The 24,852-nt window shown below is 44.0% G+C and overlaps 2 protein-coding genes and 1 long non-coding RNA gene across 8 annotated transcripts in view; 1 reads left to right on the top strand and 2 right to left on the bottom strand.

Annotated features, from left to right (window-relative positions):
- mgaa (MAX dimerization protein MGA a) overlaps positions 1-10,916 on the bottom strand; it is a 19,644-nt gene extending 8,728 nt beyond the window's left edge. For 4 of the 5 annotated variants that reach the window (XM_084678245.1, XM_084678278.1, XM_084678271.1 and 1 more), the window contains exons 1-12: positions 10,262-10,410; positions 7,809-8,991; positions 5,677-7,672; positions 5,317-5,383; positions 4,813-4,926; positions 4,555-4,677; positions 4,316-4,441; positions 3,390-4,135; positions 2,897-3,170; positions 2,317-2,546; positions 2,196-2,235; positions 1,523-2,088 (exon numbers count right to left, since the gene is read on the bottom strand). In XM_084678245.1, coding sequence (XP_084534371.1) covers positions 1,523-2,088; positions 2,196-2,235; positions 2,317-2,546; positions 2,897-3,170; positions 3,390-4,135; positions 4,316-4,441; positions 4,555-4,677; positions 4,813-4,926; positions 5,317-5,383; positions 5,677-7,672; positions 7,809-8,932 — 5,406 coding nt within the window. In that variant the 5' untranslated portion in view covers positions 8,933-8,991; positions 10,262-10,410. Of the gene's footprint in view, positions 1-1,522; positions 2,089-2,195; positions 2,236-2,316; positions 2,547-2,896; positions 3,171-3,389; positions 4,136-4,315; positions 4,442-4,554; positions 4,678-4,812; positions 4,927-5,316; positions 5,384-5,676; positions 7,673-7,808; positions 8,992-10,261; positions 10,411-10,770 lie in introns of those variants that run through there. The other variant, XM_084678254.1, reaches the window with a different exon arrangement.
- LOC146299951 (uncharacterized) lies at positions 10,482-16,095 on the top strand. The gene is made up of 3 exons (XR_014731864.1): positions 10,482-10,692; positions 10,797-10,851; positions 15,841-16,095. It is a non-coding gene; the product is annotated as an uncharacterized LOC146299951 (long non-coding RNA).
- tyro3 (TYRO3 protein tyrosine kinase) lies at positions 11,366-24,852 on the bottom strand. Of its 2 annotated transcripts, XM_084678327.1 has the most exons (20): positions 24,671-24,851; positions 24,418-24,434; positions 22,923-23,106; positions 21,006-21,106; positions 20,738-20,908; positions 18,166-18,252; positions 17,848-17,963; positions 17,546-17,726; positions 16,669-16,811; positions 15,855-15,993; positions 15,528-15,654; positions 15,273-15,367; positions 15,043-15,138; positions 14,550-14,630; positions 14,367-14,459; positions 14,046-14,167; positions 13,600-13,709; positions 13,175-13,334; positions 12,829-12,965; positions 11,366-12,701 (listed from the first exon to the last, which is right to left on the bottom strand). In XM_084678327.1, exons 3-20 carry the CDS (start codon positions 23,054-23,056, stop codon positions 12,275-12,277), a joined length of 2,520 nt encoding a protein of 839 aa, XP_084534453.1. In that variant the 5' UTR covers positions 23,057-23,106; positions 24,418-24,434; positions 24,671-24,851; the 3' UTR covers positions 11,366-12,274. The 2 variants fall into 2 exon arrangements, with proteins under 2 accessions (XP_084534453.1, XP_084534448.1); XM_084678322.1 differs by having other exon boundaries at positions 24,418-24,852.

Here is a 24,852-nt window from a genome sequence, read left to right as displayed (position 1 = left end):
TTTTCATGAGTGATGTATCTAGATTGTTCTTTTTTAAGAGTGGCTTGATGACTGCTGTTTTCAGGGCCTGTGGGAATACACCTGTCTGAAGGGACATGTTGACAATTTGTAGAACATCTGAGGCCATACAGCTAAAAACAGTTTTAAAAAAGCTTGTGGGCAGAATGTCAAGGCAACAGGATGAGGAGTTCAGGTGTTGTATAATGTCCTCCAGGTTTTTGTGGTTTATAAGATAAAATTCTGTCATTGCATTTGGATTGATTTTAAGAGGGAACACATATGTTGAACTTGGTATTGATGCAGTGACAGCTTGTCTAATTTTGTGAATTTTCTCAGTAAAGAAGGAGGCAAATTCATTGCAGGCCCTCTTGGAAAGATGCTCAGACGCTACTGGCACAGGAGGGTTTGTTAATCTGTCGACAGTAGCAAACAGGGCACGTGCATTGTTGTTGTTTTTGGTGATGATGTCAGAAAAGAAAGACTGCCTTGCATTTCTCAGTTCTGAGTTAAACATGCACAGTTTCTCTTTGAAGATGACATAATGAACCTGGAGATTTGTTTTTCGCCACCTGCGTTCTGCTTTACGGCACTCTCTTCTTTCTATTCTGACCTGCGGGGCATTTCTCCAAGGAGATCTTTTCTTACCAGAGACAACCTTCATCTTAGTGGGCGCAATAGCATCTATAACACTTGTAAGTTTGCCGTTAAAGTTGTCTAAGAGCTCCTTAACTGAGTTACAGGGGAGGGGTGGTATCGAAGAAAATGCTTGAATGAATGTTTCACTGGTATTTTCTGTAATATACCGCTTTTTGATTACTTTTGACTGATCAATTGTGTGAACAGACATTGTACTCTCAAAAAATAAACAGGAATGGTCCGTGAGGGGACCCATATCTGCCACTGTTATGTCTGAAATGTTCATTCCTCTGGAAATGATAAGGTCCAGTGTGTGCCCTTTGTTATGAGTTGGTTTGTCAACATGCTGATTTAGTCCAAAGTTGTCAAGGACACAGCACAGTTCTTTCGCACATCTGTCCTCTGGTTTGTCAGTATGAATATTGAAATCTCCGACGATTAATACACAGTCAAACTCAGTACAGATTACAGACAGCAGTTCAGTAAGTTCATCAAAAAAGCTTGCATTGTATTGTGGTGGCCGGTAGATATTGATGAAAATAGCTCTAGAGGCTGAATTTAACTGTAGAGCCACATACTCAAATGAATCAAAATTTCCATAAGACATCTTTTTGCATTGTAGAGATTCTTTAAACAGAATAGCAACCCCCCCTCCTTTTTTATGCACTCTGGATTCACTCACAAAATTGTAATTTGCGGGGGCAGACTCTATAAGAACAGCTGAGCTGTTATCTTGGTCTAACCAAGTTTCAGTTAAAAACATAAAATTAAGATTGTGCCTAGTAATAAGATCATTAATTAAAAATGTTTTACCTGCCAAGGATCTGATGTTTAATAGAGCTAAATTTAGTGTGTTCGAAGTGTGTTCGATGTATACAGTGTTTACCTGGACTAGATCCTTTTCTGAACCACCCGGCTGCTTCTTATTGGCTGTCAGTATCCCTGCTGGGGAGATTCCTGTGAGGAAAGGCAGACCCTGAAACTTCAGACTCTTCTTTTTATTTTCCTCCTTCGATTCCAGCTCACTCTTCCTCCACTCCACCTCCATCTTCTCCTTCTCCACCTCGTCCTCCAATTCCTCCATAAAGTCATCCTCTAACTCCCTCTGCCAGTCTTCCATAGCATCCTCCCCTTCCTGACCGTCCTTCTCCTCTTCATGTATCCCACTGGAGAGTTGCGCCACTTGGGAGATGTGCACCTTGTAGGCGAAAGTACAGTCCTGCCCCTCTAGCACCAGGTTCTGGGTTAGCGGGCGGACCAGGTAACCTTTTACCCTGAAGGGACTGTTGAGGCGGTCCTGGACCATTCGCTCACACACCACCCTCAGCACATAGTTCCTGTCTAAACGGTTCTTCCACCGGCATTCTGACACAACCTCAAGGCGCTTGGAAGGCACCGTGCTGGGTAGGGGGTCCAAGGGGGGCTTTAGTGCTGCTGTCTTGGAGCAGTTTACTAGATGCATAGGAAGGAACAGCAGTTATATGGCGTGTGACCTATTTGCCAACAGTATAGCCTAGGTTTACAAGGATGGGTATTGACATGTTAGTGTGCGTGTGTACCTGATACTGAGTCGATTGATTGAGGCTGAGACACATTGTCCTGAAACAGATGAAATTAGCCTCTGTTAAAATTCGGCCTAATTACCACGTAAAGACAAATCATAAAAACATATGGCTTTACTTTCTGAGTTGGCTGGTTGAATTCTTCCTTGTTCCGGCCTTCAAAAGCTCGCACCCTGGCACATGTCATATGCTCATCTTTAGAATTACAGAGTGATGATGGAGAAGAGAAGTTAAAAGATGCAGGCTCGTGTAGTGGCTCCGGGTCAATCTCTCCCTCTCTCAGCTTCCACATGGTTCCCACATAATGTGCAGGCTGGGATACCGCCGACATCTCTGCCTCTTTCAGCGCTGATAAAAGTAATGTGATGACAAACATAGAAGAGCATGTCAAGGCATGAACATAGTCCATAACATATCATGTAGGAGGGGGTCAGATGGCTGAGCGGTTTGGGAGTCGGTCTACTAATCAGAAGGTTGCTGGTTCGATTCCCTGCCGTGCGAAATGATGTTGTATCCTTGGGAAAGGCCCTTCACCCTACTTGCCTCGGGGGAATATCCCTGTACTTACTGTAAGTCGCTCTGGATAAGAGCGTCTGCTAAATGACTGTAAATGTCTAAATGATGTTTAACCAAACTGGTTTATCACTATAGAAACCTTTCTTAACAATTTAAGGGGTTTTACTACAATGTTTACTCACTGTACGCCATCCTCATCCTTCTTTTTCTCCTTTTCCGGGATGAGCTGTCATCTGAGGCACTGGAGTCTGGCCCCTCTAGGTTCTTTAACAGTACTACTTTCTGGCGGAAACAGCTGCAGCCAAATATGCACTCCGTCTTGGCACAGTGCGTGATTTGCTTCTTTCGGGTCAGGCTGGAGCACACACAGCCAAGACGGCAGAAAACGTTCAGGCAGGGAGGAGCACGACACTTAATGATCCTGACAGGAGCTGTAGGGTTCTCACACACAAAGCCCTGTAGAGACACAATGGTGTGCAATACAGATGTAATAAATGCATTAACAAATAACAGTGGAGTACAGTTTGAAAGGTTTTGGTCCATTTTCTTTCATGTTCATTTAGGACAGCAGGTTTCTGAACTATTTGTTTTGAACAAATGATGCCATTTTAATTCTTTGTTAAGAAAAAATTAAAGCAGGTGTATTCTGACGGGCCAAAAACTAATGTTACATACCGCCAAGGTGAAGAGAGATGAAAGAGCAATCTCTGCCCTCTCTTCAGTGATGCATGTACGGTGTCTGCCTTCCCACACAACCCCATCCTCCAGGTCCTTCATCTTCAGCATTGTCTTGGTAATGACGGTGCTGGAGTTGGGAATGGTGTTGGCAGCAGGCCCCAGCTCAGAGTCTGATTCCAAGGGAGCCATGTCAGCGGAGGATCCTGTAGGTCCTTCTGAGACCTTGGATTTTTTCTTCCTCTTTTTTTGGACTGTATCTTTTGAAATAGGGGTGAAGGGAGCTGTGTGTTCTGGTTGGACTGATTGTGACACAATGGAACCAGAGGTCTGTACAGGTTTTGGTGCAGATTTAGGTGGAGGTTTTGGTGCTGATGTTGTTGTTGTGGAAGTAGTTAACATTTTTGTTTTGTTTTCCTTGGAGTCTTGCATTTGTCCCTTTTTAGTTCTTCTCTGATTTCTGGAACCTAGAGGGAGCAGTTTGGGTCTTTTAGATGGAGGGATGAAGTCAGAGATGATAGAAGAAGTGGGTCCTTGTGTTTGTTTCTTCAGGACACTGTCGAGGGTGCGGACATAGCTGCTGCTCTTGGTGGGCAGCTCATAGGTCACAGGGTTTACCACTGTCTGGGAAAAACTAGCGGCACGCTCGTCTATCAGTTTGCCCTCATTGGCGAGGTACTCATCCAACATGTCACTGCAGAAGGCTGATAGGTTCTTCGATGTTGTTCCATCTGAGCTTGGAACAACTGTTAAACAAGATGGAAATCAACTTAAATCATTTTGGCAAGGCAAGACTGATTAAGTTAAGGGAATTCTAGTATTAAATAGTACTGTATCAGTTACCAGGAAACCTATGCTACATTGAGATTTTAAAATAACGATACCAACAAATAACTAAATACCATAAATGACATGAACTAGTTTACCATCAGGCTTGAAGGATGATGATGAGGACTCTGAGGACTCTGAAGGAGCAAACTTCTCTCTCCAGCCTTTAATTTGGGTGACGTCTTTAGTCTTTCCCGTTCTGGATACAAAAACAGCTGAACCACCTGAAGAAGGCATTTTCCTTTCATCAATACCTTTGTGTACTGTACATTAGACACAGCAGTGCTATGGACACAGGACACTCATTTAACAGTTAATCCACCAAACCATCACTAACTTGGAGAGGGTGCTTCAGAGCTCTGTATTGGAATGTTAGAGTATTGAGAAATGGGCAGATGAACACCCAGATACTGCAGGTCTATGGACAGTTTAGGATCCAGCAAGCTCATCTTCAAGCCAACTTAGCGAAAAAAAAAGAAGTGGAAAGGAAAAAGTTAGTGAACTGATAAAAATACAGGATTCAAGACTCAGCACATCCTCCATGTGGGTAAAACATCCGTTGACTGTTTGTGAAATTCAAATTAAATTCCTTTACCTTCTTGCAATACAGGGTGTATGACCTGTCGATGTTTCATTAGTTTTAAATCCTTTAGAAGGACCTCCTCTAGTGTTGCTATCGTTTCCTCTAGGGTTTCTGTAACTTCGGGAACTAAAACAAAAACAAATGGTTTACTCCGTCTACTCTAAATAATTGTTTAATCTATGTTCACTCTATATAGGTACTTTAATGATCCCATAGAAAAACTGCAACGTTACAGCCGTTCAGACTAATAAATAACAATGATATACTGTATATATAATGGTTACCAAAACAAAATACACAGGGCTGTACACACAGGGATACAACATTTGTACAAAACAAAAAATGTAGTGCAGGTGACATATGTACCAAACTAATTAATGTAGTGACCCACAGATAATGCAGTTAGCACACTGAAGACACAAACTAAAACAATTTAACACAGGAAAACACTACACAGTAACAAATCAATTTAAGGCAGTTTAAAGGGAAGACATTATATGGACAATTTATTTTTACCTGGCTCAAAGGTTTTCTGAGGTATAACTTCTTGGGTGGTGTCTCCAAGGTGGATTTCAAGTGCTTCCTGAAATGGTAAGATGCCTATATTTAGAAGTACTTTTTTTCTTTACAAACTCAAATAATCGAGGTAATACAGGTAAAATTGTTTTTCAACACAAACAAGGCTTGAAATTAGAAGATTATGAACCAAAACAAGTAGCATAACTTTTCCTTCATCATATCGAAAACCCAAAGTATGAAACAACAACACAATTTCACCAATAAAGTCATAATCAGTATTTGCTGGAACTGGACAGCTTTATTCACTTTTAAAGAACAACATCACAGACCACAGACTGACAGACATTTTAGGTTTACCTTTGAGGTGAAGGAGACAAAGAGCTGTTCCTCAACCTCCTCCAGATTGGGCTGCAGATTCACATCTGCTGCTACACCCTTTTCTGAATCATCCACCGTCTTTGCAGACCTTCTCTTCTTGGATTTACCCTTCCGTTTCCTGGGTTTGCTGGCAGGTATGGCCTGAGCAAGAACTGAAATATTGGGTGTTCTTATACTAGGAGGGCAGACAATTGGTGGACTGGGTTCGTTGCTTGGAAAGTCATCATCAATATCCAAATTGTCATTGTTTGAAAAAAAATGCACTAGATCCGTCAATGATGGAGTTGGTGACAATGGATCAGGCCCTAATGATGAAAAACTGGGAGACAGTGACAAAGGGAGTGCAAGGGGAGATAGTGTGGGGGGGAAAGGTAATGTCTGGTCGTTGACCTGAAAGGCATCGGGGTCGGACGGAAAAGAGGAGGTAGCTCCAAGATCGAGAGAGCCAGGATGAGAGAGAGAGTGTGAAGGGCGACTTATTGAAAACATTGAGGAAGACCCCATAGCCAATGAAGCAGAGTGGGTAGGCAAAAATGAGGTGAAGGATGTTAGAAATGGATCAGGAGGTGGTAATGCTGAGAATATAGACATTTGAGACTCATGCAAAGAAACCCCAGCAGATGGCCCAAGTCCTTGAACAGAACCCTTAGTAGTAGACCTAAGAGGTACTTCTGGGTCTAGCCGTTGCCCAATAGTTTCTGATGATGAAGTAGGGGGTATTATTGAAAAGGTTGGGGTAGATTCTAAAGTACCAGAGAAAGGCAGAGAGGGCTCAGAGTCTGGCAAAAATCTAGGGGACAAAGACTCAACATCACATGACAGATGCTCTGGACCTTGAAGCAAGGGAGCTGTGAGAGGTTTTGAGGTGGTTATGGTAAGTAGTGAAGACAATGCAGAGGAATGCGAAGAGAGGTGTGAGATATAAGACTCTGAAACAGGTGGACCATAGTTCAATGGGGAAGGTAAAACTAGCGTGGGAGACTCCAAAGATGACTGCCTTTGGGCTGGGTTGGGGGTATATAACACTGGATCAGGGATTGATGACATTAGTGTTTCTGGAAAGGAAGGGCTAACAGGTAAATGAGGCAGGAGTGTTGTGGATGTGGAAAGCTCAGAGTCTTGTAAAGACTGCTCTAAAGACAGTAACACTGGGTGAGGTTCTGGAGACAGTAGATCTGGTGCCTGACTTTTACTTTCGGCAAGAACCAAAGTATCCACATTTGAGTATTTACTGGTTGGACTATGTTTTGAATGAGTAGGATATCCAGGATTCAAAGTAAGAACACAAGGATTAAGACTGGAGGTTGAACCAGAGATATTATTGGGAGCTTGGCCATAGGTACTGGTGCTTGGGTCACTGGGTTTAACATCCTGAACTGCGGGGGGAGCTGTTAGATTTAGCTGTGAGGGGGATCGTGAGGTTGTAGTGAGCTGAGGTGACAATTCTGAGGAAACAACTGGTTTGTTCTTGTCAGGCATGGATTTGGACCTCAATTGTTTTAAATATAGTGCTAGGGCGGGTAAAGGCATAGGTGGAGGCCGTTTGTGTGGTTTCACTTTCTCTGGTGTTTGACCATCAGAACTGGTTCTTTGAGGGTTAAAGTCGACAGGGGAGCTATTGGAGGCTTTCTGTCGTTTCTCCACTCTTTCATCGGCTGACTGCTCTGTGACAAACTGAGGATTTATCAAAACTGGAGATGTAGTGATGAAGTTCTGGTCAACTTTGTCCAGCATCACACTGCTCTGGGTACCAGTCTTTCGCACAGTCTTAGCAGATGGCCCTTTGGGATGAGCACTGTTAGGCACATCTTCAGATTCAGCCAAGTCTTTAACTCCAACTTTTGGAACCGAATTAAGGGTGTTGGTAACATGAAGTGTGCAAGTTTCAACTTCTTTCACTGTCTTGCATCTTCTCAGTTTCACATGCGACTCACGAATCAGTTCAGAGAAGTCCTTTGGAAGAGGATGTAGTTTACTGAAGAAGAGAGCATTTCATTCAGCATAAGTATATCTGTACAACGGCATACCAAACACTACATTTCTTATTACACAATCATGACAGCTTGATATACACCGATTTAAATGTGCCGGGTCCCCTTGGTCGTACCTACCTTGAGTTTGGTTCTGTGGATTTAATATTGCCTGATCCTGATGCCTTATTCCTGTCTGTAGAAATACCAGTAACAACCTGAGCTTCAGTCCTCTGGAGTTCTTGATTCGCTACTTTACTGTTTTTCGGTTTGTTGTTTGCCAAAAGCGACTTCAGGCTTTTCTTCACAGGGTTCAGCTCATTTGATGATCTGGCTTCATCTTTCTTGGAGTCATTTGCTGGGCTTGACTTAAGCTTCAAAGCCAAAGAGTTAGGTCCATCCTCTCTAAACCCTTTGGCAAAAGGGTTGTAGTTAACTTTGAGCTGACTGAAGCGAGAGTTTTGGTAAGCTGTAACAGCAATGAATTCTGTCTGAGGAAATGTAATGGTTATGACATCAGGTCTGTCCAGTTGCAGATCTTCAGTAGCTTTGTCTGCTAGAACCACATGCAGCCGGGGTAAGTAACGATGTGATGAGTGCAACACAACATTTCCCTCCTGATCAAGCGTGCTGTTGGTAAGCTTTAGCATGTAGAAAGACACAGGGTTCTGCATCCAATAGTGTCCAGAGTTAGGAGATCCGGGATGAACAAAGGGACGTTTCTGTATGTGGGTTTCAGCCTTTCCATTGGCGTGCCAATCTTGTCCACTCCACTTGTAACGTTTGTTGTCCACTGGATGGATATCCATGAGCAGAGCATACTTCTGGAAAGGTTCTAGACCAGAGATCCTGAAGCGACAATATGGGAACATCCTGCTTCCTTGTTTGGTTACTATCATCTCTGTCTTGCATCTGAAAAAGTCATTCCACATGTTGTTGTTGTCCAATGTGACCTTAATACCTTTGCAACTGAGGTCCGGTGGTAAATTTTGTAGTTGCTGATTGGACTGGACAGATGACTTGCTTAAGGGGAGTGTAGCAGAGATTTTCATCATCTTTGCAGATCTAGGACTACATTTTCCCATGTTGTCTTCCTCCTTGACGACAAGAATGCCTTGTCCTCCTTTACACATCTGTCCTGATTTTAAAGCAATTAAGAGGTCAGAGGGAGAGGAAGCCATTGGCACTGGACTAGGGGCATCTGCCCCTTCGTCATGAGACACCATCACCTTCTCTTTCTTCTTCTTCTTAGCAGCCATGAACATGACATTTAGAGGGCATATAACCCTCTTACGTCACTCTGTTCATCTTTGCAGTCAGCATCCTGAAAATGACAAATACAGGAAGTTTGATTTTACGGTGGTCTTTCAAGAACTACACCATTTGCAGTGCTTTGAGGCTATTCCACTTGGTAATTACCTCTGCAGTCACATAAAATCCTAACCTCACTAATATAATGTGTGACTTTTAGTGTTTTATTGTTTGTTACTGTTTATGTGAACAAATCCCAGTATGAGCAGGGAAGCCAGTTCTTACATTAGATGTGTTTGGATTGGCATTTTGATTGTTGACATTTCATGTCAGTCTTTAAAGTGTGGTACACTGTCATAATTTCTCCTTAATATTGTTTTTACAGAACTATTAGCCTACCTGAATGAATAGTTAGCCTAAACCTACATTAACACTGGACTGTCGGAAAGGCTATAGGCTACTTGCAGCAGACATCCCAACTTGCAGAGACTCATTTCCGGGACTCATCCCCCCTGCACCCATCTCTAACAGAAATGACCATTTGACAGTCTCACGCTCGAAATACAAAACCCCCGATTTCAGGGAGATTGTATAGCATTTGCGGGCGTCAGGGAGTCGCTATTGAATGAGACTCCAGGACCTTCCGGGAGACTTGGGATGTCTGCTATAGCCTACTAGCATAGGCTACCTTTAAAAAAATTACTTTAAATTAAACATTTCATTAATGTGTCAAAGAAACAACCAATGTATTAGTTGGCACGCGTAACTTAAGCTTCAACAAGCGCAATTTCTCAATAGTTGCAACCACAATTGTATTTTTGAGGATTGACGACCGAGCGAGCTAGCCTAAATGAAGGTAGCAGCACAAAAATGTAATAGGAAAGAACATCCACGTTTAAACTAAACCGCTGGTACATTCATCCTTAACGCGGAATGGTTAACCCATCTGTTTGACAAATTTGTCCAATTCAAAATGAAGATTTAGCGCAAAAGCTTGGCAATTGTATTGACTTCTGGTGAAGAAACTTGCGAGCGAGCCAACAACAAATAGGCGCTTGTTTTACATTGGGCATTATGTGAGAGGTGGATATTGACAACACCAAACAATGCTCAAATGTTTAATATTAACGTATGCGTGTGCTATTTAACAACCCGGAATAAAGGCAGAAAGAATATGATCCCGCGCGCGCATTACCAACCGAATTCAATGGCGCGTGATTCCCAAACCATCATGGTTGTTCGTAAAGCATGAGGCCTTCGAGTTGGAACTCTAACTCCATCCACCTTTTAAAGCCATCACAGCACTGTCTTTCAATAGCACCGTGTGCATTTTCCTGGATTACCTTTTGCTTATTCGAATATATCAATGTGCTATTGTGCTAGTTTGGATCCCTGGGTTGTCTTCACATTTCGCGTAGAAATATTATATCGTGCTCTCTCCGTCTGAAGTAAACATGCATTGCGTGCTAGCAGAACAACGTCACTGGTATGATCTGTGTACGTTCACATCGCAGTAGCTAACTAATGCGCAGACTCAGAAGAACCCATTTTGACACACATTTCAAAACAAATTCTTGCGGAGACGCCATTAAAGACATTCTCAGGGAGTATCATATACAAAAGAAATGCAAGGCTGAGGTAGTAGGGAACATAATATTTCGTGAAAATGTGTTGTTTTACAATGTGTCTACCTCCAACAGGTATAACAGAGCGCAATGGATGGTGAGACATGTTAGCAGTGTATGGAGCTCCATGTCTGCATTTAAAACACGTGGTAATAACGATAGGATCGGATAACCTGACAGTTTTTTTTTAGCAAATCCCTTATCAACTTCAGTATACCAACGTTTACCTTGTCTTCTTTTGTTGGCCATACAGGAAATGGCAGAGTTAGCCGTGAGACGCAAGCTGTTAATCGTCGAACACACAATAGGTTGGAGCTCGAACCAAACTGCATTGAATGCATGCAGAAAACCTAGTGATTTGTGCACACGCTTGTGCTTAGCACCGTATACGGTTAGGCAGCAATATTTAGTTGTGTCCCTAACTGTGCCGATGCAATGGCATGCGTTGTTAAGCATTGGCAATGTAGACAACGGAATTCTCTCATTTTAAATTAACTAATTTAGTAGCCTGCGTGTTGTTTATTCTGCCTCGCGTGCATGTTCTCGCAGTAGTCTCATTGTCAGTGTCCTGTCTGAACGCTAGTTTTAGTGGTAGGTTTGCGTATTTTCTCTAAGCTTGCTCTCAATACTGCTCATTGGCAGACTGACTACTTATTCAACGATATGAAAACCAAATGTCAGTGACTGTGGCCTACTTTTCAGCCTTTGGAACAATGAGACACGACACAACCAACACTTTCTCAGAACTATGTGATAACCACGTTTAGCTCAGTGCACTAATCTTCAGTGCATGGGCATGTTCTTTACAATGATGGCATTAGCTTCAAGTCACTGTATTTAATGAATCGGTTGCTCGGAAAAGAACACTTTATAACAGCACAGTATACAAAACATTTACATTTATAATATTAAAACTTCAGATCCCTTGATATCCCATACAGTGAATGCATCAGAGCCAAACAAATGGTTAAATTAGCATTGAGCATTATTAATTAAAATCTTCCAAAATATTGGTTTCCCCTAAACTGGACGAAACGGCTGGATCACAAAAACACGCTTAAAGTAATTCTTATGTCATCAGGTGTTGACGTTTTGAGCAATTCAAACTGATTTCACTATGTTATGGGGTAAAGAATGCAGTTGTGGTCCCATGGTTTGTTCTCACAGGGAGTCCAAGAGATTGAGAACAAATTTAGAAATAGAACGTCCAGGATTGCCTACATGTTGTACTGGCCACCTGAAGGGTTATAAGAGGTTATAATGTTCACATAGGCAATTCTCAGTAGGATACCCGGACTCCATACTTCATGTACAAGCAGCAGGAATGTACAGTCCCCTAGAAATGATCACCTTGAAATGGTGATTGATCACCTGCAAGAGATCTCTCTCTGATGTGTTTTTCTGTTAATGTTGTCATACCTTCATCAGTCTATATTAATAATCATTAGCATTGATGAGCCTTAAATAGTGCTAGTGTACACTCAGTCGAATTTTCATTTAGTCCGTGGTGCTGATTGGGTCTAGATGTGTGATGTCATTTCAGACTACATCTGGGGGGGACTTGAGTTCAGGCGTCCTTCAATGTATGTCTCTTTGAGGTCTTTTTAGATGCCTGCTAGCATGCAGCCATTTACACCCAGAGACCCAGCCTTCACAATGGTCACGTCAGTCTGGAGGACCATAAGTCTACAGTAGAGGAAAGAATGGAACTTGCATTCTGGTCCAATCACATCACACGTTAATGACAGCATCATCCTCTTCGTCCCTCATCTCTCTCTGCAACCTGTCCATGGATTCCCCTGCTCTCCTCCCATCCTCCTCCATCTCTTCCTCCATGGTGGTACAAGGACCAATGATGTAACGGTAGTCTCCACCAATAGCCAGGGCCGCCCCAGATGACACCATCAGCCAGTCCTTTTCGTCCTCCTCAATGCCCGCACACTGCCAGGGCACCCCCCAGGGGGGCTGCTCCTCGGGGTCCTGGGCCCCAGCGCCCTGCTCCATCCGCTCCTCCCCTTCCAGGTTGACGTAGAGCAGAGGCTCCTTGAGGGGCCCGGGGGACAGGCTGGCCCACAGGCATTCCAGCTGGTCGAGCAGGTGCTGGAAGCTAGGCCGACACTTGGGCACAGGGCTCCAACAACTGTGCATGATCTCATAACTGGGAGAAACAAAGGTTACAATCTATGACTGCAAATCTAGAATTAGCATATTAATGACCTAGGTAACCTTGATCTACTTATTTGAATGGGGGGGTGATACATAAATAGACAAAGCTTTGAACTCACATATCGGCTCTGCAGTCAGGAGGCTGTTTGAGCCTCTCCCCCTTGATGAGGTACTCGTAGATCTCAGAGTTCTCCACGCCAGGGTAGGGGGTCTGCCCCCGTGCCATGATTTCCCACATGGTCACACCGAAAGCCCACTAGGTGTGGGAGGAAACCAAAGGGATACATCTGATTAAATTAAACTTTAAAAAAGTTTAGTTTATCAAAGAGAAAAGCATGTAAACTGGCCCACTGGGTTGCTTTACAGAAATAAATATACAGTGTATATGGCCAGAGTATATGTTATATAACTGCTGTGTGTCATGATCAGCATATGACTGTGAGCACGTGTGTGTGCGTGCAGTACCACGTCACTCTGTGTGGTGTAGACGTTGTCAGCTAGGCTCTCCAGAGCGATCCACTTGACCGGTAGTTTAGACACAGAGCCCTGCCGGTAGTAGTCGCCACTGTAGATCTTCTTTGACAGACCAAAGTCCGCCACACACACCGTCAGGCTTTCATTCAGCCTGGTGGTAGAACAGAGTACAGTGTCACACATGCGGTAGCATGATGTTCTATGCCAGACACACACATACACTCTCTCCTGGTCCTGTGGCCCCCTCATACAGGTTTGAGACATCCAAGCAAACCGAAGCCATAAGCCACACCTCTGAGATGTACTATGTGTCTGGGGGGGGGCTCCTAGTTGGTTTAATTCCAGAGTCAATGTCCTAGTCTACTAATGAGATGCATGTTCTCCGTTTCAGTTATGTGATGGAAGCTGTGTCTCACATGCAGTTGCGGGCAGCCAGGTCTCTGTGTATAATGCTCTTGCTGCTCAAGTACTCCATCCCCCGAGCGATGTCCAGCATGAACTGGATCAGCATCTGAAGAGACAGGGTCTATGGAGAGAGGGAGGGGGTGGCAGAAGAGAGGATGTCAGGAAAAGAGCGAGGCTACTCAAGGCCAGAAGTCTACACAGAATGTATGTTTCCTCCACAACAGAAAAGAAAGGAAGCCATCGATGGATCTGAGCTCACAAATGTAACAAAAACAACCTTGGATTTTCCAGTCAAACATGAGCCAGAGAACCCATTTTATCTGGCATTGTTTCATACGCATCACACAAACTATGAGTAAGGGCAAAGTTCAGACAGAAACTCTTACTTACTCCTACTACTTACAAACTTAATATGAGATATGAGAAACCTCTTATGTTTGTGTGTAAAGCTACTCACAAAGGGCTCGTCCCCCAGGCGTGACAAGAGCAGGAAAGTGTGCAGGTCTCCATGCTTCATGAAGGGCAGGATCACCATGGGGACAGGTAACCTCTGCGGGTGACGCCTGTGGAGACTCACCCCTGGGAGAGGCAGACAGAGTAGAGAGGGAGGCCACCACACTCAATGGGAGGTTACCATGGTGTACAGCAGTGGTACACTGTAAAAATGGCCCATCAAATTTAAGTGCAAAAAAATATTAGCGTTTGCTTATGGTTATAACATGTCAATTTGGCTGCCAGTGTGGTGAGATTAGTAAGTCAGAACGTAGAGTCATTTTACCAATCAGCTGTATGACGTTGGGGTGATGGAAGTCCTTCATGTAGGCCGCTTCCTTCAGACACTGCTCAATGTCAGTTGATGAGTTGATGTCGGCTGTATTTATGGCAAAAGCGAGGAACGTAAGGATAAGACCAGACAAGTAAATTCATTGTGTGTTTTAAATGTAGCCTAATGGTCACTCACATTTAAGCACCTTCACAGCAACCTTCTGCACAGAGCTGTCCTCCATTTTCAGGAATGCCTCACGCACCGAACCAAACTCACCTGGACAGGTAGACACACAAACAGTCCAATAATAAAACAAAATTACTATTGTTGGTTACCTAGGAATTGTAATTTGTCTCCAGTTCCAGAGATAAAAGATTTCAACAAGCTCCAGGCCTCTATATAAGCTAGTTTGTACTTGGGTTTGCCAGGTTACTATATGATTACTACAAAAACATCACCCAGACAGTGGAAACAACACCATTATTTTGCTATACACAGTCATAATTACATACTAGTCCAAACAACATCTGTGACATTTAAAGCCAAAGCCTGCATAAATGTTTCCATGGTGTATTGACTACACTTTTTCGGAGGTATTTTGTATACAGAGTCTGTGGAGCCCTTACAGTTGCACGGTGCAGCTTTAAACTCAAACACATGCACTCCACCAAACCCACACACTCCTCACCTTTGCCCAGCATGTGTCCAAGTGTCAACAGTCTTTCAGGAATGAGGACATCTTGGAGCTTGGCCTTCAGGTCCTCGTTGATCCCCAGACTGTCCACTAGAGGGAGACATATGAAATCACTCTCCACACAGGGCTCTGCGGGAGGGTGGTGGGCCTCCGTGGGTCAAGTGTATGTGTCAATACTGGCACCAGTATTTATGGTGGTTGCAGAGGCTTTATGGAGGACTTACAGGTGGATTCTTGCAGCTCTGGGCACTGCCTGTTGAAGGAGCGTGCTGCCGTGAAGGAGACAGAGTTCACTGGTCCCGGGGCCTTGAACACGGACCTGCCGTGACGCACACAGATTCATTATGACTAACTGGCTTCTTTAGGTCAAAACAGCAGGGTTTGTTTTTCAGTGACTCTTTTTTTTTGGGGGGGGGGGGGCTTCAGTTTAACAATCCATTTTAGGGCTTGAGAAAGAGACCCAGTCTACAGCAGCATACCCAAACTGAGTCTCCTTCCCTCGGCGGTGAACCAGAACCGTGAGCAGGAGCCCCACCATGGTTGCCACCAGCAACCCCAGCAGCAGCCCCACCCACATGTGCCCCCGCTGGGTCTGGGCCTGCACCGCTAGAAAAGGACAGCAGAGACACAGCACGCGTCACTTGGAAATCGACTGTCGTGAATGTAATTTTCAGCTCCCTGTAGGATTGCAGAGGACCACCACACCCTGGTGTCTAAAGTTCAAAGCTGAACTACGTGACACAGAATCAACCTGGAGCTTTAGATCAATCTATGTTTTATTCTGTCTGACAGGTTGGCGTGGTTACCCGAGGCTGGCATGACGAGGACCGGTTGGCTCCAGGGGCCGCAGCCGGCCACAGTGCAGGCTGACACCTGGAACGTGGCGTTGAAGAAACGCCCGCCACCAGACAAGTGGGCCACGTTCTCCTTGAACAGCAGAGCCTCCTGCAGGAGATAATGCCGTTCGAGTTTCAGATTTCGCAACAGCAAACTCACATTGTGACCAAATTTGACTACTTTAAAGGCTTTACTAAGAAAACACAAGAATGTTTTGTACTTTTGGTGGGAAGTGTCTGAACCAGCAGCAATCTTACTGTAGTGAGCTATTCTTGTTGAGGGCATATTGCTATTGATACAGCAGCTGCTGATACAAGTTCACCCTTCACCTTTCCAGTTAATGGCCTGCTGTTTTTCTAAGAAGAGTGTCTGTATAAAAGCTGCTGAAAACACATTCAGTTCAGAAGAAGTCAAGTATTCAATCTCACCAGCTGACAGGCTATAAGGGAGTGAGTCATGCATGTCTTACAGCCTGCACTGCCCCTTGCCTTCCACATGACTGTACACAAGCAATCTGGTATGACCAGTGGCCGTACTTGCGTCATAATCCATAAACTATTTCTTACATTCCATAAAACTAAAAACAAAGGGCTTAACGTGGATAGGATTCTATGGTCTGGTAAAAGCGGAGTCTTATGCCAGATGTGACAGTTGGCAACACCGTTGTTGGTAGTTTGTTGGCTAAATTGCTTTATGACATTGCAGATTCACTACTGATTTCACTGTGTCTGATTGGGTGAATGCTATGGTTACTGTGGCTGTGATAGGTGGTGGTGGTGGTACCTGGCCCTCCCCTCCAAGGTTCCACTGGACCTTATAGGCCAGAAGCTTCCCCTGTAACTCCTCCACATTCAGCTCCGCCCAGTTCAAGGACAGACGCTGCTCCGTCAGGTCAAAGGTTAGGTTCTTGGGGGCAACTGAGGGAACTACAAAACAAACACGAAGACTTTGATATTGATGCCAACTTTTATAAATGGCATTATAAAAGCTTTGCAAGAAAACTAAAAAATGTAGATACTATTTACTGAACCTTTCTTGATTCTGAGTATTATGAACCTAGAGAGACTTGTAGAAAAATGTTTATGAAGCTCACACTGGCTGTACTAACCACTAGGAGGAGTCCCTCAGGCCAGGCTAGGGCTGCAGTAGCAATAGCCCATTGATATGGATTGAGGGCAGTAGCCACAATGGGCCATTGTACCATCAGAGCTGGAATCCACTGGCCAGCCTCCAGTGCTGCCAGTTTACAAACATACAAACAGGGTCATCCCCCCCACCCCTCCCCCCAAGCACTGCACAGCGCAGTTCACATACGTGTTTGTTTGAGGAACTTCGGAAGTATCTGAAATTTCATTTGAACCCCCCCCCCCCAAAGAAATTCAAACATTGTGCGTCTGACATGAGGGATTGCTGACTGTCTGGCTAGCGGCGCACACATACTCCCATTCCTTTTGTCTTCGTCAATCCATTACTTTGTCCCCAAAGTGTTGCATGGATCAAAGAATGTGGCCCTTTAGATTTGCAGCTGCTGCTGACTAACGGCTCACAACAAAACAACCGGTCAAACAACAGTTGACACATACAGACCAGCATGCGGGTCGTCCTGTTTGCGGGCACCACTCGTTTTTTGGTCATCCTGACACAGTGTTATCCTCCTCACCTGCCTCTGGCGTCTTGAAGTCCACCCAGGGGGAGAAGGGCGAGGTGCCCACCTCGTTGGAACAGCGGAGCCTGGCGCTGTAGTTGGCATGGCTCTTCAGCCCCTTGAGGGCCAACTGGAAGGGGGGCACTGCCACTAGCTGATCTGGGAGATCTGCCCTCCGACCAGACCTCTTAGACATCTTGCAGAGGCATGGAGGACAGACTAAAGTAGGTGTTCGGTACTGACTGGAAAACAGATCTTGAACCAGGTATAAGGTTCCTTGCAATGTGTGTGTGTGTGTGTGTGGTGGAGGGGTATACCTGTATGATGCAGGACACTAAATCAGAGTGGCCAGTAAAGCCAGGTTTCCATACCAATGTGGCATTGTTCTCCAGCACCTGGAGCACCTGCAAACCCACCGGGGATGATGGCAGAACTGACACACACACACACACACACACACACAGGTCAACAACTGCTGTGTGAAGTCCACCTCCAGTAATCTTCAGTCTGTTGTTTTGATTTGGCAAGTCAAATTTCTGATATAACAAACAGATACAGCATCACACTATCCAACCCTGTGGCACCAATGTAAGTGATGACAGTAATCTGACAGTAACATGGAAATTATAGCTCACCTTTTATGTGCACAGTGCCTGTACGCGACACAGAGATTCCTCTCGCATTCTTGGCTTCACAGTAGAACTTAATGCTGCTATTCACACCTAGGGAGATACAGACACGGGTCAGACACAGTCAGGAGATATAGGCCAGGAGAGACTTGCCTTTTCGACAACATTCCAAGGACCTTTCAAGGCTGAGGTGTTAGATGGTGAGAAGTGAGTGAGTTAGACCAGAACAGTATCCTGCCATGCAAGACCAACAGACGGGTTACTACTCATGTCAGTAACAGACATTAAGATAGCAGTCACATCAAGCAGGTTATTCTGGGAACAGCTGGTTTATAAGTTCTGTCTTGACACGCCATGAGAGAACAGTGACAGTGAGCAGCTATGGAAGGGTTGACAGGGTTTGTAACTGACAACCTGAAACCAAGAAGCTGGTTTGAAGGCAACATAACAAATGTCTAATTATTTAGATGTTGTTTCAGTGAATTTTCATTTCCTTGAAGCTAATCCTATTTGACCCATGCCCCGGTTTACAAGAATGTGTGCGTGTGTGTCACAGCCTGGTTTGTCACTACTTTAAAAACATGATGACAATATATGCCTAATGCAAGAATGAAGGAGAGAAGTGATGAAGTGAGACAGAGATTATGGAATGAAATTAGATAAAAAAAGGAGGTGGGTGAGAGAGACAGAGAGAGACAGAGACACAGGGAGAGAGACAGGGAGAGAGACAGAGAGAGAGACAGAGAGAGAGACAGAGAGAGACAGACAGAGAGACAGAGACAGAGACAGAGAGACAGAGAGAGAGAGAGATAGGTGATGGTGTGAGAATGGGAGAGGGACAGACAGACAGAGAGCGGTCAGCAGTATTGGTGCATTAATCAGTGGACTCCACTACAGGATGAGGCGTGTCCAGTTACATATGGAAGGCAGACAGAGCTGCACTTTACTGTAATCACACAGTAATATACAGCCCTGGGTCTCACAAGACTGGACTGCTAAACCAAACACAACCCCAATGATCCTTTAGCTAGGACACAGCTGTTTAGGTCCACTTAAACATTCATGTTCATGTGTGCAGGTAAAGTTTTTCAAACAGAAGATCCAAACCTTTATAGCTACTTGGAAATGTTCCTTACATCATTAACCCCTATGACACCCTGTCTGCTTAATGGTTAGCAGCAGTAAAGAACATGTGCAGCATGAACACACCATCCAGCCAACCAGTCTATCAAATAATCAGTTGGCAAGTTGACAAGTCAATCAGTAAGCAGGTGAGCCCAGGTAGCCTGCCCTGGAGCAGGAGAGTGTTCCTCCCATAAAGAGGGACATTTCTTTCGCTTCTTCCTCAAACTTCAAATCTCCAGGCTGTGAGATAGCTCAGTCTCCTAGCGAGGAAGCTGTAATCCCTTCTAAGGACACCCTGACTAATGGTAGTGATGAGATGGCCTTTGCTATGTCACACATTCCTGGAACTACAAATAAGCTGATGGCAGGAGGAAACCTTCTCCTGCATGAGTCATATGATTCATCCTGTTTTGATTAAACAGGTCAGTGAAGGAGAGAGAGGGGCAGTGCAAGAAGGCAAATTGTGTTCATCCTATCATCATGTTTCCTCTTCAATATCTGAAATAATTATACACTCAATTTGACACAAATATTGAAGCTCTAGGGGAGTATATAAAGCATTGTTATTTTTAACCCTCTAATCTCATGTTGTGAAGAAAAAATATATAACAGGAAGGTAGAGATGGGAAGTTATGAAGCACAAATACTTTGTGACTGTACTTAAGTCTATTTTTCTGGTATCAGTATTTTACTTCCCTATTTATTTTGTGACAACTTTTAACTTTGACTCCTGAATTTTTTTGACACACCCATCTTTACTTTCTACTTCTTACATTTTAAAGCCAAGGTTTGTTACTTTAGTTTCAATCTGTATTGGTGGCATGTCAATATTATTTCTTGTCATTGCTTTTTTCATTTCCCGGCTCTCACGCACAACAAACAAAAGCTAGTCTACAAGCTAGTCTCCCGTCTCATCCTCTCTCCTTTCCTCTACTTTAATTGTGTGTGGGGAAAAGGTAATAAACTGGAAAAAAAAAAAAACATGTTTCTTAAGGTTTAAAAAAATATTTTTGAAAAAAGGTACTTTATGGATGACACAGAGAGAGTTAGTGATGTCGACATGACTGAGAATAGTCACCCATGGCCCTATATGAGGGAGATGTTTGAAATTGTCTGCGTCAAAAAGGATTCCTGGCGAATGCGCTGCGTGTCTATAGTGTATTTTTGTATTCATGTATTAATATGATGTGAAGTCCAGTAACCAGCGTGACACTAAAACAGGTAGTAGTAATGGCTACTTTTTACTTAAGTATACAGTACCAGACAAGTTTGGGCACATTGGAAAATGTGTCAGAGCCCACACTTCTTTACTTCAACTTGAGTGAAAAAGTGTCGTCAGAACTTTTACCAGAGTCTTTTTAAACATGAGTATATGTACTTCTACTAGAGTGAAGGATGTGTGCATTTTTGCCATCTCTGCAGGGATGTTCTAATGTATTACATGGAGACCTACCATTGACATGAAACACAGATGGGGAGGGGCCAACTTCTCCCTGCTGGACCCCCCCAAGCCGCCAAAGAACATCAACTGGGTCAGGGGGCCCAACAGCAGCACAGGTCAGGTTAAAGGGCACCCCAGGGAAGGTAGCCACGTCTTGGGGCTCCAATGTGAAATGGGGGACACCTGGAGAAAGGTAGTATGGAAGAGACAGATTTGAGTGAGAGAGGGGGATTTTGGCTATTGGCAAAATAAAGAGAAATGGACAGTGGTGTGCATTTACCTTCTACAGTGATCCAGGCTGGTTCAGAGGAGAAAGTGAGGCTGTGGAACTCTACCTCACACCAGTACTTCCCTGCATCCTGCTGCTGCACTGACTTAACACTTAAAACAAACACAACCTCAGTCATTCCCTAAGATCATTTCCCGAATTCATGAAATGATCATGTTAATTGCTATCACTGTAAAGAGCATATTACTTGGCTAAATGTGCCAATTAACTAAATCAAATCTGTCTCTGAGGCACGGCCTCCATAGATAGACTGGCATCTAGCAATGAGAACTATTAAGAGACAATACAGTGGACAACAAGCAGCATGATCAATCAGGAGGCCCAAGTAACTGAGTATATGAATATGATGCACCTCATACCCATAGCCTAGATACAAAACAGTACATTCACACCAACAAGAAACTCCAGTTTCCAACCAACACTCCACATCTCTGCTATCTGGGTGAGGTTCAGTTCTGATTATCCAGCAGCTCTTGAAAAAGGAGGCAAAGAGAGAAGGAGGGAAGGAGAAAGGAAACAGCAGACTTTGAGCCTAGCGCCAGCCTGCATGTGCAGGAGATTAGAGCGGGTGGACTGAGAGCGGAGACGCAGGATCCCCCTCCCTCTCGTGAGCCGCGACTCCGGTCTGAAGGGTTACGTTACTCACAGGCAGCTGACTGCCTCCAAGTCTGTAGCCGGTCTCTATTATACCTTAGCTCCTAAGCTTGTTCACTGAGGTGAACCCCTGAATATTGCATGTGATAGAGCTGTTCTGACAAATGTAAAACAACTTGTGAACTTTGGTTAAAAAAAAAATAAGAATTTGAGAAAAAAAAACATGTTTCAAAAGTAGAGCTCTGAAGCCATAGAACTTTCCGATACTTGAGGTGTGTGGTTGATGTGTAGGATGCCGGTATGTACATTGGGACGGTAACAAATTGTAACGGTGATTGCACGGGTTTCTGTCTCCTTTACAGCAAACATGGATCTCAGCTCTCCCTGGGTCTCTCACGGTCCCCCATCTCTAGCCATGTTGACTGGCCCTGCCAGGAACCAAGTGTTGAAGCTGATTACCAGATTCCCACCCTCTTCTACACTGAACAACGGACATCTGAACATGGGTCAGTTCTCCATTTCTGCCACTAGAGGATAAGCCTACAAGGGGAGTAGTCAGCAGATTTGAGATCTGTCGGTAAGTGTGACTGTTCACCAGCCCAACCAAATTCCTGTGAGCGATGTTAAAAAGAGGGGAAAGTCTTTAAAGACGGGATCAACATCCGCAGCAACAGCAGCCTGTATTTACCGTGCCCCAGCGTGTTTGACCATAACAAACGGGGGGCCTCATACCACATAACACACCAACATACAGCAGTGTCACCTCTAAACATTAACACAGAAAGGCTCAGACCAGACTTGATGTAATGCAAGGTTGAAGGACCCATTTGAAGAGTAGATAGCTGGGCACATTGTTGACTATCCAGCTTTCTAAAAGAGAAGGCCGTTGTTTGAATATGCTTCAACTGCCAGGACAACTACTGTACATATTAACTGGAAAATGAGTGACATACTAGCATTAAGTGACCGTGCAACTATGTACCATGAGTTAAACCATAGCGGCTCTTCAGTAAAGACCTAGATACAGTCACTTACCTGTTTAAGTTAACTAGACAACTGGCCATTACAGTAACCCATGCATCAGCAGTAACAGGCCAGCTGTGTAGCATACTCCTGCTTCATAGCAGTAGCTTACCAGTGTATATCTGTGCAGGTGTAACATCAGTAACCAACCAGTAAAAGGTCCGGTGGACGTCCAGAGTTATTTATGTGCATCTGTTCCGTGGACTAACTGCTACTCTCCTATCAGTGTATCTGTACAGTTTAGCCAGGTATAACAGGGCTAGGTCTACTCAGGCCAGGGTAACAGACTACCTGTGGAAGGTCTCCCAGTGATGAGCCTCCAGAGTTATGTACATCTGGTCGGTGGAGTACAGCTTCTCTCCATCCTTCATCCACACGATCTCCGGCTCGCCAATACCCTCGATTGCACAGCCCAGCCGCGCCATGTTGCCCTGGGTTACCGTCAGGTTGGTAGGGTTCTTGGTAAAACGTATTCCTGTAGGGAGAAAACACACACACACACACACACACACACAACCGAGGCCAGAGAGGTGAATAACTTTCAAAGGAAGTGGAGTGCACATGCCACTCAACAGAATTGAAGGGATGAAGTCAACTGTTGTTTTGTTTCTGATTTATTACTACTAACTTCATTACAGTGCATTGAGTCAAAGAAAGTGGAAGTTGAGGAATACAGTTGCCTGAAGTCTGATACACAAAAGACAAAAAGAAATACTTTAGAAATCTTGTTTTTTCTTAAGACTTGGGCATATGTGGCTGGCTTCTGTCAACACCTATGATGATTTGAAGCGATTAGGTTGGCAGCGCAAAATGTTCCAATATTTTTGGAACTAAAATATGATTAAAAGTCAGCTTGCATCATTTTTCAAAAAGCTTTTGTATGGCTCTGTGTGTCTATTGTGCTGTGACTGTTGCATACATCTTGGCTGGATGTGTTGTGACTCGGGCTTAGAGACGTCATAGGGTTCTGTAAACGAGAGAAAGCTCTCCACTGTGACAGCTCACTACAGCTGTGTCCTCTAGCCCGGGCCCACCAAACAGCACTCAGCCTGTAGAACACAGCTATCAATGACCATATTCTTCTACAGAACTTAGTCAGGGCAAAAGGCAGAGGCCGTTCAATGTATTTATACCTTTCTGTCGACACAGCTCGATGGTTCTCCATTTCACATTAAATGAATGCTCTGATAATACCATAAATGTAGTTCCCTCCAAGGATTACAGATAAAGAAATAAATCTAACCTGAGTCAAAGTCAGTGTATTGTAGGAGATTTTGCAAGTGGATGGTTCAATAAATATATTTCAATTGGTGTTTACACATGGAAATAGCAGAAAATTGGGTAAAATGCTCTATGTAACCAAGCCTGGACAAAGTCAACAATGTCCTTTACTCTGCATGTTTATCTTGTAAATCTGAACAGCGCTACACTGCGTTGCTTGGCTGTAATAGAAGAGACGGGTATGGATACTTTCCCCTCCGAGGTAATGCCTGGCAGTTATGGAGTTCCATCTGATGATATTTCCCTCTTTAATAATTCATAATGAAACACAACTGCGAGGCAGGACAACAATGAGTAGCCTTTCGCACCCAAATTTAGTTGAGCTTTTTTGGGGTTAAAGTTAACGCGAAACCATTTCAGCTTTTTAAACTAATACAAACGTGAAGTGCTAGGCCACTTCGGTAAAATAAGTGTTGACGAGTGTTGACCATCGTATTCTCGTATGCACTTCAGAGCTCTTCATAAATGCATGTGATCAAGTTGCAAAATCTTAAGTGGTACTTACCATGGCTTCCTTGATTACTTTGTAACAAAAACAATATAATCAAATTAGCAATTTTCATTTTTTCATCGTGTGTTTCACAGGTTTTGAAGCTCTTCTGGCTCAGTAAAATATTTCCAAGTGTCCGCAAAGTTGGGTCCTGGGGACGGTCAACAGGCTACATGTCCCATCTATCTCGGAGCTCCGCTGGAGAAAGTGAATTCTCGACTAACGAGTCGGCTGCAATTCATCCAATTGATGCAATAATGTAGAGTACCTTGTTCTATGTGGTTGACGCTTTCTCCGTTCATCAAAAACAATTTAAGTGGCTTTACTCGTTTCAAACATGTAGGCAATTCCTCGATTTGTTATTCTTTCCTCCGCGGCAGGATGTGTAGGGTTGAAGCGATTGCTCTGCTCCTATGGAATGCCCGTGCGCATGATCGCCGCCTAGTGTAT

This window comes from Hypomesus nipponensis, chromosome 3 (genome assembly GCF_054491055.1).
Source record: "Hypomesus nipponensis isolate SF chromosome 3, ASM5449105v1, whole genome shotgun sequence".
NCBI lineage: Eukaryota > Metazoa > Chordata > Actinopteri > Osmeriformes > Osmeridae > Hypomesus > Hypomesus nipponensis.
Note: the sequence above shows the minus strand (reverse complement) of the source record. Positions and strands in the feature narration are given on the sequence as shown.

What these genes read in the sequence shown, in the direction of transcription:
- tyro3 (XM_084678322.1), bottom strand. Translation starts at nt 24,475, where the DNA reads ATGAAAATTGCTAATTTGATTATATTGTTTTTGTTACAAAGTAATCAA. An exon ending in GGGAAGGAGACTCAGTTTGG is followed by an intron (nt 15,368 to 15,527) that starts GTATGCTGCTGT and finishes GCGTCACGGCAG; the next exon opens with GTCCGTGTTCAAGGCCCCGG. An exon ending in GCCTGGGGGACGAGCCCTTT is followed by an intron (nt 13,710 to 14,045) that starts GTGAGTAGCTTT and finishes CTCTCTCCATAG; the next exon opens with ACCCTGTCTCTTCAGATGCT.